Below are 13,031 nucleotides of genomic sequence, written 5' to 3' on the forward strand. Positions count from 1 at the left end.
TAATTGCGATGCCTTTCATTCCATGCTGGATGTTGTTTTTATATACTAATTAAACACACTTGAGGAAAAAGGAAGAACAGCAAATCTTGCCACCCAATTTTGAAGCCTGCTGTGCACATAATCCTTTAAAATTCTGTGATTCCCTTAGCACTTCTGTGGAATTATTTGTACAGGTCATGCTTGACTTGATAGCGTCAAGCATGATAGAATCTGCCCATTACAGTCATATGTTGGGATGTTTGTAAGGAGGGTCACCTGGGTGACGATCTGATTTTTGCAACCTTTTATGCGGTGGTTGTTAAGCAAATGTATGTTCACTGTGGCATTTTGCTGAAAGCTGGAAGTAAAAGCTGGTTTTGGGCCAGGACTTAAATCATGGTCATATGACCATAGGACATTAAAAATGGCTGTAAATGGGGGCTAGTTGTGGAGTGTTTAAAATTATGTCATTTGATGGGGGAGGGCTGTTGAAACTTCAGAACTGGCTTGTAAATACCTGGGGGGGGGGGTTTCATAAGGTCATTGGCCATAAAATGAGAATAATCTGTACATAGCATGCCCACAAAAGTGCAGGGACAGCTACAACTTTTAAAAATTCTTTTAGAGACCTTTCCTCTATCTGAGAGATTTATCTTCTCAAAATATCCAAGCTTGGAAATTTCTTCCAAATCTGTCACTAAAAATTATCTATTGGTAGTTTCCTTCTTTCAAATAAAACATAAAGGATGCATACACAAAATCCCTGCACCTGTTCGTTTATAAACCTCAAAAGGTTAAAAAAAACCTTCATAATTTTCGTACAAAAGCAAATATGTTTTGCTTTTGGTGATTTCTCATATTATTAATAAAAGAAATCATGCAAAGCTGAGAATTCCTAATAAAAGATTCAGGCAGAAGGGAAACAGGTAACCTTTTGAGAATCTGAATAGGGTCCCTGATCAAATTTTCATTTCTGTGAGTAGAGGCAACTTATATAATTTAATGTGTCTTGAGCAGTGTCCAATACACTAGCAATCAGTATGGTCTGCTTTTAGTTCATTTAATGCTTTACATAATTTCACCTATTTCTCAGTTCACAAGATTCAACTGCAAAAATTATTGACAAAGAAGCCCATCACCGTCATCATAATTATTAGCATTTTAAATAGCTTTTAAACAATGCTCCTATTCTGGAGACAGTGTTACGTAACTGAAAAATATAAAACATGTTTGTTTCCAAGAACAAAATAAACATTAATTCTAGATTAAATGCATAAACCTTTGGGGAGAAAGATTATGTAAACCAACACAACTTACCCTTATGGCATTATCTGCACCATTAGTAATGAGAAGTGGCTCTCCTTGGACGAATGACATACCCGCAATTGCTGTAGAATGCGCATCTCGCATCTGGCCCAGGAGCTTCTTTTCCTCCAGGTCCCATAACCCAATATGCCCAACAGGACTTCCAGCAGCCAGAACTGTATGCCCATCTGAGGGGGGGAAAAAGGTGTGTGTGTATGGGTGAGGAAACATTGGAGAAGAAAGTCAAGGAGCTTTAAAACATGTTTTAAACAGTTACAGTAGTCCCTCACCTATCGCTGGTGTTACGTTCCAGACCTGGCCGCGATAGGTGAAATCCGCGATGGGGAATTTATTGACTAATAGTACTTATTTAAGTATTTATATTGTAATTTTTTGATAAGTTTTCATTGTTTTAAGTGTTTATAAACCCTTCCCACACAGTATTTATTTTAGATACAGTATTTAAATACAGTATTTACAATTTTAGATTTTTTTTTTTAAACCTGCCGCTCGAGTTCGGTGGGCTGTTTAAATCTGCCGATCGACTTCCTCAGAAACCCGCGATGAAGTGAAGCCGCAGTAGGTGAAGCGCGGTATAGCGAGGGACTACTGTATATTAAAATTCACAAAATTACAGTACTCTAGGGCTGAGAGTCAGTTTGATATAATGGTTAAGGCCCAGGGTTTGAAACAGGAAGGCTGTGGGTTCTAATCCTACTTTAGGCATGAAGCCAACTAAATGATCTTGAGCCAGCTATTTTCTCTCAAGCCTAAGAAATCTGATAAAAACCTGCAGGGACTATTTCTTGCAGGAGTCAAAGTGAGCATACAAAGCCAACAACAAAAAAGAGGAAAATTAGAAGCATAAGAGTTATTACGCTAGCAAACAAACATGAAAGTGTTGGTCATGACCTTTAAAGCCCTTATACCACCAGGCATGGGGGAGTTGAGACACCTTTTCCCCAGGCTTTTTTATACTTTGTTTTATGTTTGGTATGAATGTTGCTGTTTGGTTTTTTAAAATAATGATAGGGTTTTATATGTCTTTAATATTAGATTTGTTCCACTGTTATATTGTTTTTGTTGCTGTTGTGAGCCACCCTGAGTCTTCGGAGAGGGGCGGCATACAAATCTAATTAATAATAATAATAATAATAATAATAAATAATAATAATAATAATAATAATAATAATAATAATGTCTTCGGTTTGTGTTTTTAATTCATAACATGGGAGACATTCCTTGAACTTTTTGCAATTCCTCTTATTATTATTTAATAAAGCCTGAAATTTACCTATACGAAATGATATTGCAGTTATGGGCCCCCAATCCTGTTGGAATTTCATCAGTGTTTCATCAAACTTAATATTATGCACTATTATATGCCCAGTCACAAGCCCAATTGCAATGACATCCACTGCTGGTGCCTGCAAAGAAAATTAGAATGCGTAAGACATTTTTTATTTTGAAATACAGTTATTATATAAATACCGTGTTGAAAGCATTGGAAGTATGATTCCAATTTAACATTTTTATTGAGTTACAAAATGTTATAAAATACAAAAGTAAATAGAAAAACAGTGGGGAGGAAAAGTGGGGAAGAGAAATGAGGAAAGATTAAAAAAAGAAAAAAAAGTATTGACTTCCGTCATACTGTACTCTGTTACAGTAAAATAAGGCACTAGTGTCAAATCACAATTTTTTGCTTTTTCATAATAATATGAACCAGCCATTTCTGTAAATACCTATCAATCTACTTGTTAAAACCGCTAATCAAAGTTTCATTCTTTTCCACTTCAAGCAAGACGTTCAGAAGCGGTCTCCAGGAAGTATGATTCTAGTAGAATTCTTTCCTAGACCTGTTGACTTCTCCAGTCTTTTCTATGGCTATTCTATTCTATGGCTATATTGCTCTATGGTTTTTTTTTTAAATAAACATGCTCATGTACATAAATGTTTACAAAAAATAGAATGAGGTTTAGTTCTAAAGAAATCCTATCATAAAACAAGTCTTATGTAAACTATCAAGAAGAAACTTATCTACTATTGCTAAGAGAAGCATATGAAACAGTGTTGTATACAGTAATGACAGTCATTTTGGATGGTTAAAAGACAACAACACAGAAGTCAGCTAACATCAGCTACTAATACTGACAGCAACTAAATCATAGCAAATGTTTGGCCATTGGAAAGTTAAAACTGCAGGAGTTATTTCTTGCCAGGACAGGTGAGTTTTCAAAATGCACACAATAAGCCACTATGTGCCAGACAATTTGGACTAGATAGGCCATGACCTGATCCAAAAGTGGTCTTGTGTTTTTATGTTGGATTATGTTTCACATACATACATAAATACATAGATACATACATAGGAAATTATATGAGAACTACTGCCAAGCAAAAATAGAGGCACCAAGTTAAAGAAAATTAACTACAATTAACTAAAGTTTTACACAGGAATCCTATCTGCATGCTACTTGGAATAACTACCTTTATTTTCCAAATAAATGTTTTATTATCAGAATATCAGGTTTCACAGAATACTTCTGCTAATTGTCTATACATTATAATAATGAATACAATATTTTATTTAATTTTTGGATACCAACTTAATAATGCCATTCCAAATCCTATAATCCTATTATTCAAATACAAGTTGTCCTCAAGTTATTATACTTGAATTTATGTTCAGAAATTAGATTTCTGACATAGATTTAATTTACTATACACATTTTCATTGGCATACACTTTTTATTTAAAAACAAAATTCCCTTCAATTATTATTTTTGAGGGTAAACTGAGTCACAATTTTGCAAAACTAAAGTACACGTACAAGCTGTAATTTATTTATTTCAAACAGTCAGAATTTTGCAGAGGCTGTAGTAATACCTGGAATTTATGACCCCTCTTTATTGATAAGTTTTATAAATTAACACATTTTTATTTGGAGTTCATTTCTAAAATAAAGGAAAGGCTCAATGTTTTCAAAGCACCAAGACAACTAACATTATTTATGTCAGGCTATAAAAATTATAAAAATACATCCATTATACCAATTAATTACGCACATAAAATAAATGTACACAAATTAAGTACATGTAAATTCTCACTGACATTCAGTTGTAATGGACATCCCTGCAAATTATACAGAAAAATTGAGGCTTTTAAATGTTTGTGTGTTATTTGGAGAAAGACTTGGTGGAATAGAGCTGACCAAGCCAACAGTTTCTAAAGCATTCCAAAATACTATCAATGAACAGAATGTAACATAACAGTTAAATAATTCTTATAAGACCATAACTCATAAATTACCTGTTCAAGGACTGTCACTCCTGCACCCCATCCTGAAAATGTATATAAAAGTTTGCTGAAGAACAGAAATGATTAAGAATTACTCAATGACCAAAAATACTCAAAATCCTATCCAAACTAATTTAAAGTAAAGGATATTTTTACTCAGTTTACAAACACCAGAGGATGAAAAGTAATACAATCTATACCCCACAAATATTTAATCATGTGAAATGAAATTGCCTTCCATTTAAATTACTACCAAGACACATTTCCTGGGGTGTGTGTTCATACAATCAAAGAATTGCATTTTTACTCTTCTCAACAAATTTCATTTTCCCACTCCTCATAAAACCTCTCTTAGATTATTTCATCATTGCATCTTGGAAATTACTCAGGCTGGGTCCATTTCCCTTGCAGTGTTGCCAACTTTATTCTTTTTTTTTAGTTAAATCAAAAAATGTTTATTGTGAAAGCACACTAACCAAAAATGAAAAAAAGATAGTCCTGAAACTTTTAACAATCTAGGGATTACCAAAGTACCTAAGTTTTACCTTTACTTAGAAGGGAAATAAAAAATTGGTATTAATTTTTTTTAAGAAAGTGAGCTACCTATTTCAGAATAACAATTGTTATGTAAAAATAGAAGAAACAAAAGTAAATTGTTTACAGAATTAGAATTTTTTTTTAACCAGTCACATTAAAGACAGATTATACCACATATTGCATGACAGGATAGGAAATATTTTTAAAAACATGTTTCTTTAATCCACTGAAATGAGAGGGTTGATTGTTGAGTTTGCCCTTTAAAAATATGCATCTGAATGGGCCTGGCCTGTAATACTATCAAAGTGGTCAGGGGATTTCAGACTGAGATGAGAATGGGGCTTAAGGTTAAAATAGGTTTCATTCACCTTGATACCCATTTTATCCCTTGATTCTGCACAAAATAAGAAACATCAATAAATTCTGTGATGGAAATTAGAAATTAAGAGTTGATTGATATTGAGATGGGCAACATATACATTTAATGAATAAATATTCCTAAAAGCTTAAATAATGCATTTTTTTAAAAAAAATCAAGCTATCTAATTTTCACTTGTCCAGGATGCCCTGTGATAAAAAAGGGTTGCTAGAAGCCAGTTAAAGATTAAAGATATTTATTTCAAAATATTTGTTGCTTAAAGGTGGCAGTGAGGGAAATTACCTGTCATTTCTTAGAGCCTGAGAGCAAGAAATTAAAAAAAATCCCAATAGTTCCAAAGAAAGTGTCCTTTTAAGGTGAAAAGCTGGTAGCTCTTCTCTCAGGATGAGCTAAGGAAAAAATATTTATCCCATATATCTGTTACAGCAACTGCAACTCCGGGTCCCATCAACTAAACAATGCCATTTGGCGGGACCCAGGGGAATAGCCTTCTCTGTGGTGGCCCCGACCCTCTGGAACCAGCTCCCCACAGAGATTAGAACTGCCCCCACCCTCCTCACCTTTCGTAAACTCCTTAAAACCCACCTCTGCCGTCAGGCATGGGGGAATTGAAACATCTCCCCCGGGCCTATACAGTTTATGTATGGTATGTTTGTGTGTATGTTTGCTTTTAATAATGGGGTTTTTAGTGTTTCTCTTAAATTATTAGATTTGTTATATATTGTTTATTATTGCTGTGAGCCGCCCCGAGTCTACGGAGAGGGGCGGCAAACAAATCTAATAAATAAATAAATAAATTGCAAGACTATGTCTTTCTGTTATCTAAATAAGAGGATAAATAACATCAAGAAAACAACCCAGCTACTCTGAAGCAAAATAAAAATGTATGAATATTATACCATTTTAGTATGATTTTTTTAAATTAAATATCCTCTAAGCTTCTGTTTATAAAGACATTTTAAAATTTTATTGAAGGAGTGTTGGCAACTACATTCCTAGTTTCTTCAATAGCTTCATGGAAGCATTTGCTGCAGCCTTCTCTGGGGATTTTGTTTTTTAATTCTAGGGGGGGGGGTTGTCAATGCCCCTATAATTTCTAGTAGATGCTCCCATCCTTGTTATAGTAAGGAATCATCTTGTTTAGCTTCTAGTACTATTCAATTTCACTTAACTCCACCAGACCACTGTACTGATTCATTTCCATATTTTAGAATGTAAGAGCTGAGTATTAACAAATTATTTAAATCTCTAGAGAGAATAGTTCTTACTTGGATTTTACATTCCACAATTGTAAAGGTCCTTGTTCACTACCAAGAAGTATTTTATTCATGTAAGTATGTGGGTGTAAGATTGCAGAAATCCTAAATACAGTCTTATCAAAATCCAGCTGCAAGTATTCTTCTGCAGAACAAAGAACAGCATTAGTCCATGTCTACTACAAATATCCATTTTTAGTTTTCCCCCAGTAGTTATTATATCTTACCTTCTGACTGCACATCCCAAATAATAAGAACGCTCTCATTATCTACAGAGATAACATGATCCCCAAATGGCAATATAAAAAGGATATCTGTCCGGTGACCTGAGTAAGTGTGAACCACCTAAAATTCAAAGTACTGCAGTTACTTCACTAAAATGATTATTTGGACAATAAGAATGTGTTAAATATATTATATAAATATATATATTAAACATCTCACATTAAAATTAAATTCTATTGATTTAAATAGTTTTACAGAGTTCAAAAGATAAATCTAGTATGAATTTAGACTCCTTTCCTAAGCAAAAATAAACCACACTTTGATTATGCTGGCAGTCTATTGTCATATAGTGAGACAAATCAGCATTCTTCTATTCAATTGTTAGCTGTAAATCTCTATGATATCACACTGAACATTTAAAAAATAGATGTTCTTCTGATGCTCTGGCCTTCATGTGAGACCACTGAAATCCTTCAGCTCTCCATCAGACTTGGATAGTATTTTTAAAGGAATGCCTTTTCTAGGAAAGCATAGTTGTGAATCCCTACAAAAAATGAAATAGTTTCAAACACAGTGAAACTTATCTGATTGCTAGTCCTTAAGTCTCCTAAATTAATCACATATCCACTCTATTCATATGCATCTATTTATTTATTTATTTTATTTATTTATTTTATTTATTAGATTTGTATGCCGCCCCTCTCCGAAGACTCGGGGCGGCTCACAACAGCAATAAAAAACAGTATAACAGTGGAACAAATCTAATATTAAAAACACATAAAACCCTATCATTATTTAAAAACCAAACAGCAACATTCATACCAAACATAAAACAAAGTATAAAAAAGCCTGGGGGGAAAGTGTCTCAACTCCCCCATGCCTGGCGGTATAAGTGAGTCTTAAGTAGTTTATGAAAGACAGGAAGGGTGGGGGCATTTCTAATCTCGGGGGGGGGGGGTTTGGTACTATCCTTACTTCTTTTGTACAAAATATTTTGATAAATATTTGTCTTATCCAAATTGCTGACAATTTTCTTGAACCTTTCCTCCATCCTTTCTTTTCAAAGGGGCACAACGTGTAATATTATATTGTAATCTTACATGGAAACATCGTTCTTCAATGGATTAATTATGTTATTTCTATTAACATATTCAAATCACCTTTGACATAAAAACAATGTTTAAATGCCTATTTGATCGTTTTAAAGCAAGAGTTCAATGAAGTTTTCTTAGATATTTATTTATTTATTTGATTTTTTTTAATGCCACCCTTCTCCTTAGACTCAGGGCGGCTTACAACATGTTAGCAATAGCGCTTTTTAACAGAGCCAGCCTATTGCCCCCACAATCCTGGTCCTCATTCTACCCACCTCAGAAGGATGGAGGACTAATTATATGCTATTAATTTCAGCTGAATTTACTTATACTTTAAAATAAATTCAGCTCAAATTAATAGCGCATAAACAGCCTTCCATCCTTTTTGAAGTACCTTATTTGACCCTGCAGTATATTTCTTCACATATTAATATAAATTCAAATATTTTCAATACCTCTATGTTAAATATAAATATTGCAAACTCTCAAATTAAAGATCATTTGGGGAGGGACACATTTTCCTATTACTCCTGAATATCCACTGAATCTGCTTTTATGTTTTTTTATATAATGATGCAAATGGCATGACACCATTTATATAATTACATCTGCTTGCAAATGAAATAAAATACATTTAAGATTTCTATCACTTCAGATATAATGAATTCATTCTATTTTTTGGTAAAATATCTAGACTGGGATGGTGAACCTATGGCACATGTGCCACAGGTGACATACAGAGCCATATCGGAGGGCACGTGAGACATTGCCCTACATCAGCTCCAGCGCGCATCCATGCACTAGCTAGCTAATTTTCGGCCTTGGAGAAGGCCGGTTCACTCTCCGGGCAAAGCCCTGGAGTTTGAAAAACGCACTTCCGGTTTGCCCATTGTGCTGTTTTTTGCACTCTAGAGGGTTCAGGGAAGTTTCAGAGTGCAAAAAACCAGCACAATGAGCAAATCAAAAGTACATTTTCTGAATTACCGGTTTGTCCGCTGAGCTGTTTATTGCAGTTCGAGACTTCAGGAGGCTTCCCTAAACTTTCCGGAGTGCAAAAAACAGCACAACGGGCAAACCGGAAGTCTCTTTTTCCAAACTTCCGGTTTGCCCCTTTGCCCATTTTTTCACTGTCTCAGATTTCAGTGAGGCCTGTGCGCATGCATGGGGACGGGAGGGATTGTGCACATACGCAGGGGCAGCAGGCTGTGTGCGTGCGCATGCATGGGGGGGGTTGGAAAGGGGTGTGGGCACATGCACACATGCTAGCACACCCATGCACGCGAACCAAAAGAGGTTCACCATCACTGATCTAGACTCACATTTTGTTCACTGCAGCTGACATCTCATAAAATAAAAATTTCTCTAAATTGAGGTTTTAGACTCATTAGATTTAGTTTAAGGAACAAATCACTGCATATTATTTGACAGCAGTACAAACCTCTTTGTTGCGAGCAAAAGCATACAAAAGAGCACCACATGATGCAAAGACCAGCATTCGATCGGCTGCCAAACAGGTAATATTTTGTGGCAAGGCATTGCCTAAAAGAATCATAGAAGAATCCAAAGCAAATAATTTGTTTTCAAGTACATACAGTATTACCAGGAAACACTTAATGATGTAATTAAGATTTTCTCAAAATTTCAATCTGTAGACATTGTTATTGTGGCATACATACATACATACATACACACACACACACACAGAGATATATACATACTGGCATATAAAACTACACATAGAATTAAGACAGTTTAATTACTAAGGGTTACATTAGTTATCTGGATAAGGAGCACCCCATTTACTAATTTTGTTAAAGTCTGTGGAACAACAGTATATCTAACACATATTGACTTGGTTCATTGTCTTCAGTGCCATTAACTCCATCTTAATTTTTAAGGCAGCAGTCTAACTTTTCAAGAAAGTCTGGCATTGCCAATAATAGAAAATACACCACAATTGAAAATGAACTGATTGTGAGATTTAAAAGTTATATAAATATATGAAGATAGCTATCGTATTTTTTGAAGTATAAGATGCACCTTTTTGCCCTCAAAATGAGGGTGGAAATGTTGATGTCTTATACACTAAATACAAATTCTCCTAAATTAGATTACAGAAAGATTTCTTCTGTGTAACGGTTTGTGGAGGTTTTTCAATCTAATAGTAGTATTAAAAGCAACTTGCACTTTTTAGAGAGAAAATGTTTTAAAGCTGTACATTTAAGCACATTTGTATATTATACTTACTAACAGCAACTATCCCCAACTTCTTCACCTGAAAAATTAATAAAGATACTTTAATTTAAAACTATAGAAAGAATAAAAACAACACTGAAGTATCTCCATTTGGGGTGGAGAACTGGCAATAAATCACACTGCAATTTGTGTTTTAATATTTGATATGCCATCTCTAAATGAATTCATGCAATTTATTTACTGATTCTATTTTTTTTTGTTCAAATTCATTTTGATCCAAGGACAAGAAACACGAAGTTGTTTTGTTGTTTGGAATCCTAATTAAAGTTTGGAATTGCAGAATATCATTAACACTCATTGTAATTGCTTGCATTTATAAAAACGTATACTGCTAAAAAAATAATAATAAAGGGAACACTCAAATAACACTCAAATAGGGAGCCGGGTGGCGCAGCAGGTAGAGTGCTGTACTGCAGGCCACTGAAGCTGACTGTAGATCTGAAGGTCAGCGGTTCAAATCTCATCACCGGCTCAAGGTTGACTCAGCCTTCCATCCTTGCGAGGCGGGTAAAATGAGGACCCGGATTGTGGGGGCAATAGGCTGGCTCTGTTAATAAGTGCTATTGCTAACATGTTGTAAGCCGCCCTGAGTCTAAGGAGAAGGGGGGCATAAAAATTGAATAAATAAATAAATAAACACATCCTAGATCTGAATGAATGAAATATTCATTGAATATTTCATTAGCACAACTATTCTATTTGCACAATAGCATGTGAAATTGATTGTCACTCAAGTGTTGCTTCCTAAATGGATAGTTTGATTTCACAGAAGTTTGATTTACTTGGATTTACCATATATTCTGTTGTTTAAGTGTTCCCTTTATTTTTTTGAGCAGTGTATATCATACTGGTTCTGGAGAATATAAACCATGCCAAAAGATCTCTAAAATGAGGAAATTCGGGTTACAATTGTAATTGGATCTGAATTTTTAGTCACTAAGTGATGCAGCCAGAAAGTGTGATATTCTGTGATCCTATTTGTTACCAATGGCAATCCCAGAAGTCTTGATTGCAGAATTGCATGGTTTGTTAAATGGGAATGGGCGGATGGGAATCACAGATGAATATTATGCGGGTACAGTGCCATGAAGGACTGGGCGCAATTGTCTGCTCATTTTATGGTACAAACTTGGGCCCTGGCAAGTTGAAGTCAGGATATTATCCTCATGTGTATCATGGAAATAAGCCACTGCTAGGATCTGTTGGTCTCTGAGCCTTTCAGTAGATTGGTTAGCCAGGAAATGAAGTAGAAACTCCCATGGGTTTATTTTTTACTGTGCCTAGCAATAATAAATAAACAATGAATACAGTATCCTGATACAGGCTCCAGATTTATTAACCATCTGCACGGTTGTTAATCAAAGCATCTTGACCAACCCCACATGGCTCAGAACACCTAAATGCACGAGGTGGGGTCATCTGTGGTGAGTCAGGGCAGTTTACACATTCTTTCTTAGATGCAGAAGTGGTTCTTGCTTTATACAAAAAACCATAAAAGTATAGGCTAACTTTATTATCACTTTAAGTGTAACACTAGTTGGCATACATTAAAATGAAATGTTGTTGCTTAGAATTCTCCAAGAATCACCACCTCTAAAACACACATATATTATATGACACATATACAAGCCTAGCTGTTCCTCCAAGACAAATAAATGGGCAGAGCCAGAAGACATGACGGTGGTCAACCCTACCCTATATGGCTTAGGGTCAGATTATTTACGGGACTGCCTTCTGCCACACAACTCCCAGTGACGGATCAGGGCCCACAGGCTTGGCCTCCTCAGGACCCCGTCGGCTAGACAATGTCAGGTTTTGTGTGTGTGGGGGGTCACATGGGAGGGCCTTCTCTGTGGTGGCTCCGGCTCTCTGGAACCAACAGCCCTCGGAGATCTGCACATTCCCCACCCTCCTGGCCTTCCAAAAGGCAGTGAAAATGTGGCTTTGCCAGCAGGCCTGGGCTGATAAGCTATACCAGGGGTAGGCAAACTTGGGTCTTCTATGACTTGTGGACTTCAACTCCCAGAATTCCTGAGCCTATCATGCTAGCACAGGAATTCTGGGAGTTGAAGTCCACAAGTCATAGAAGACCCAAGTTTGCCTACCCTTGAGCTATACCATGGATATGAAAGATTTATTTTAGGATATACCATGGATATGAAAGATTTATTTTAGGATTTTAAACTGTTACTATATTGTTTTAAAATGTTGTACGCCGCCCAAAGTCGGGCAGGAGTTGGGCTGGCTTATAAATCAATTAAATTAAATTAAAATGTTCACGCACTAAAGACTTTTTCCCTACTCCAGACATTCTCATAGGAAACAGATTTATCACACTTCGTTTTAAACGAAGCTTAGGGTAATTCAGAGGGGCGGCCTATAAATCCAATCAATCAATCAATCAATCAATCAATCAATCAATCAAGAGCCTTGATTTGGTTGCCCCTCCAGCTTCAGCCTGGATTCCAGCAAAGGAAAATGCTTACAACATTAAAGAGTGCCAGTTAAATCTGCGTACAAATCCAATTAAACCTTAAACCTTTGCCCTGGAATGAATTGCCTGATAAAGTAGTTTGGGTGCCCTTATGGGAAAAAGAACGCTTCTTCTTCGCATAGAAGGAATGAATGAATACCCTACAAGACTAGACTTTCAATCCTGGGCCTAGAAAGCTTAGAACTAAGATGCCTTAAACATGATCT

The 13,031-nt window shown here is 35.6% G+C and overlaps 1 protein-coding gene across 2 annotated transcripts in view; it reads right to left on the reverse strand.

Annotated features, from left to right (window-relative positions):
* WDR36 (WD repeat domain 36) overlaps positions 1-13,031 on the reverse strand; it is a 51,596-nt gene that overhangs the window by 24,183 nt on the left and 14,382 nt on the right. For both annotated transcript variants that reach the window (XM_070742944.1, XM_070742945.1), the window contains 7 exons: positions 10,323-10,350; positions 9,514-9,614; positions 6,984-7,101; positions 6,769-6,901; positions 4,597-4,651; positions 2,579-2,711; positions 1,297-1,472 (listed from right to left, as the gene is read on the reverse strand). In XM_070742944.1, coding sequence (XP_070599045.1) covers positions 1,297-1,472; positions 2,579-2,711; positions 4,597-4,651; positions 6,769-6,901; positions 6,984-7,101; positions 9,514-9,614; positions 10,323-10,350 — 744 coding nt within the window. The remainder of the gene's footprint in view (positions 1-1,296; positions 1,473-2,578; positions 2,712-4,596; positions 4,652-6,768; positions 6,902-6,983; positions 7,102-9,513; positions 9,615-10,322; positions 10,351-13,031) is intronic.

This window comes from Erythrolamprus reginae, chromosome 2 (assembly GCF_031021105.1).
Source record: "Erythrolamprus reginae isolate rEryReg1 chromosome 2, rEryReg1.hap1, whole genome shotgun sequence".
NCBI lineage: Eukaryota > Metazoa > Chordata > Lepidosauria > Squamata > Dipsadidae > Erythrolamprus > Erythrolamprus reginae.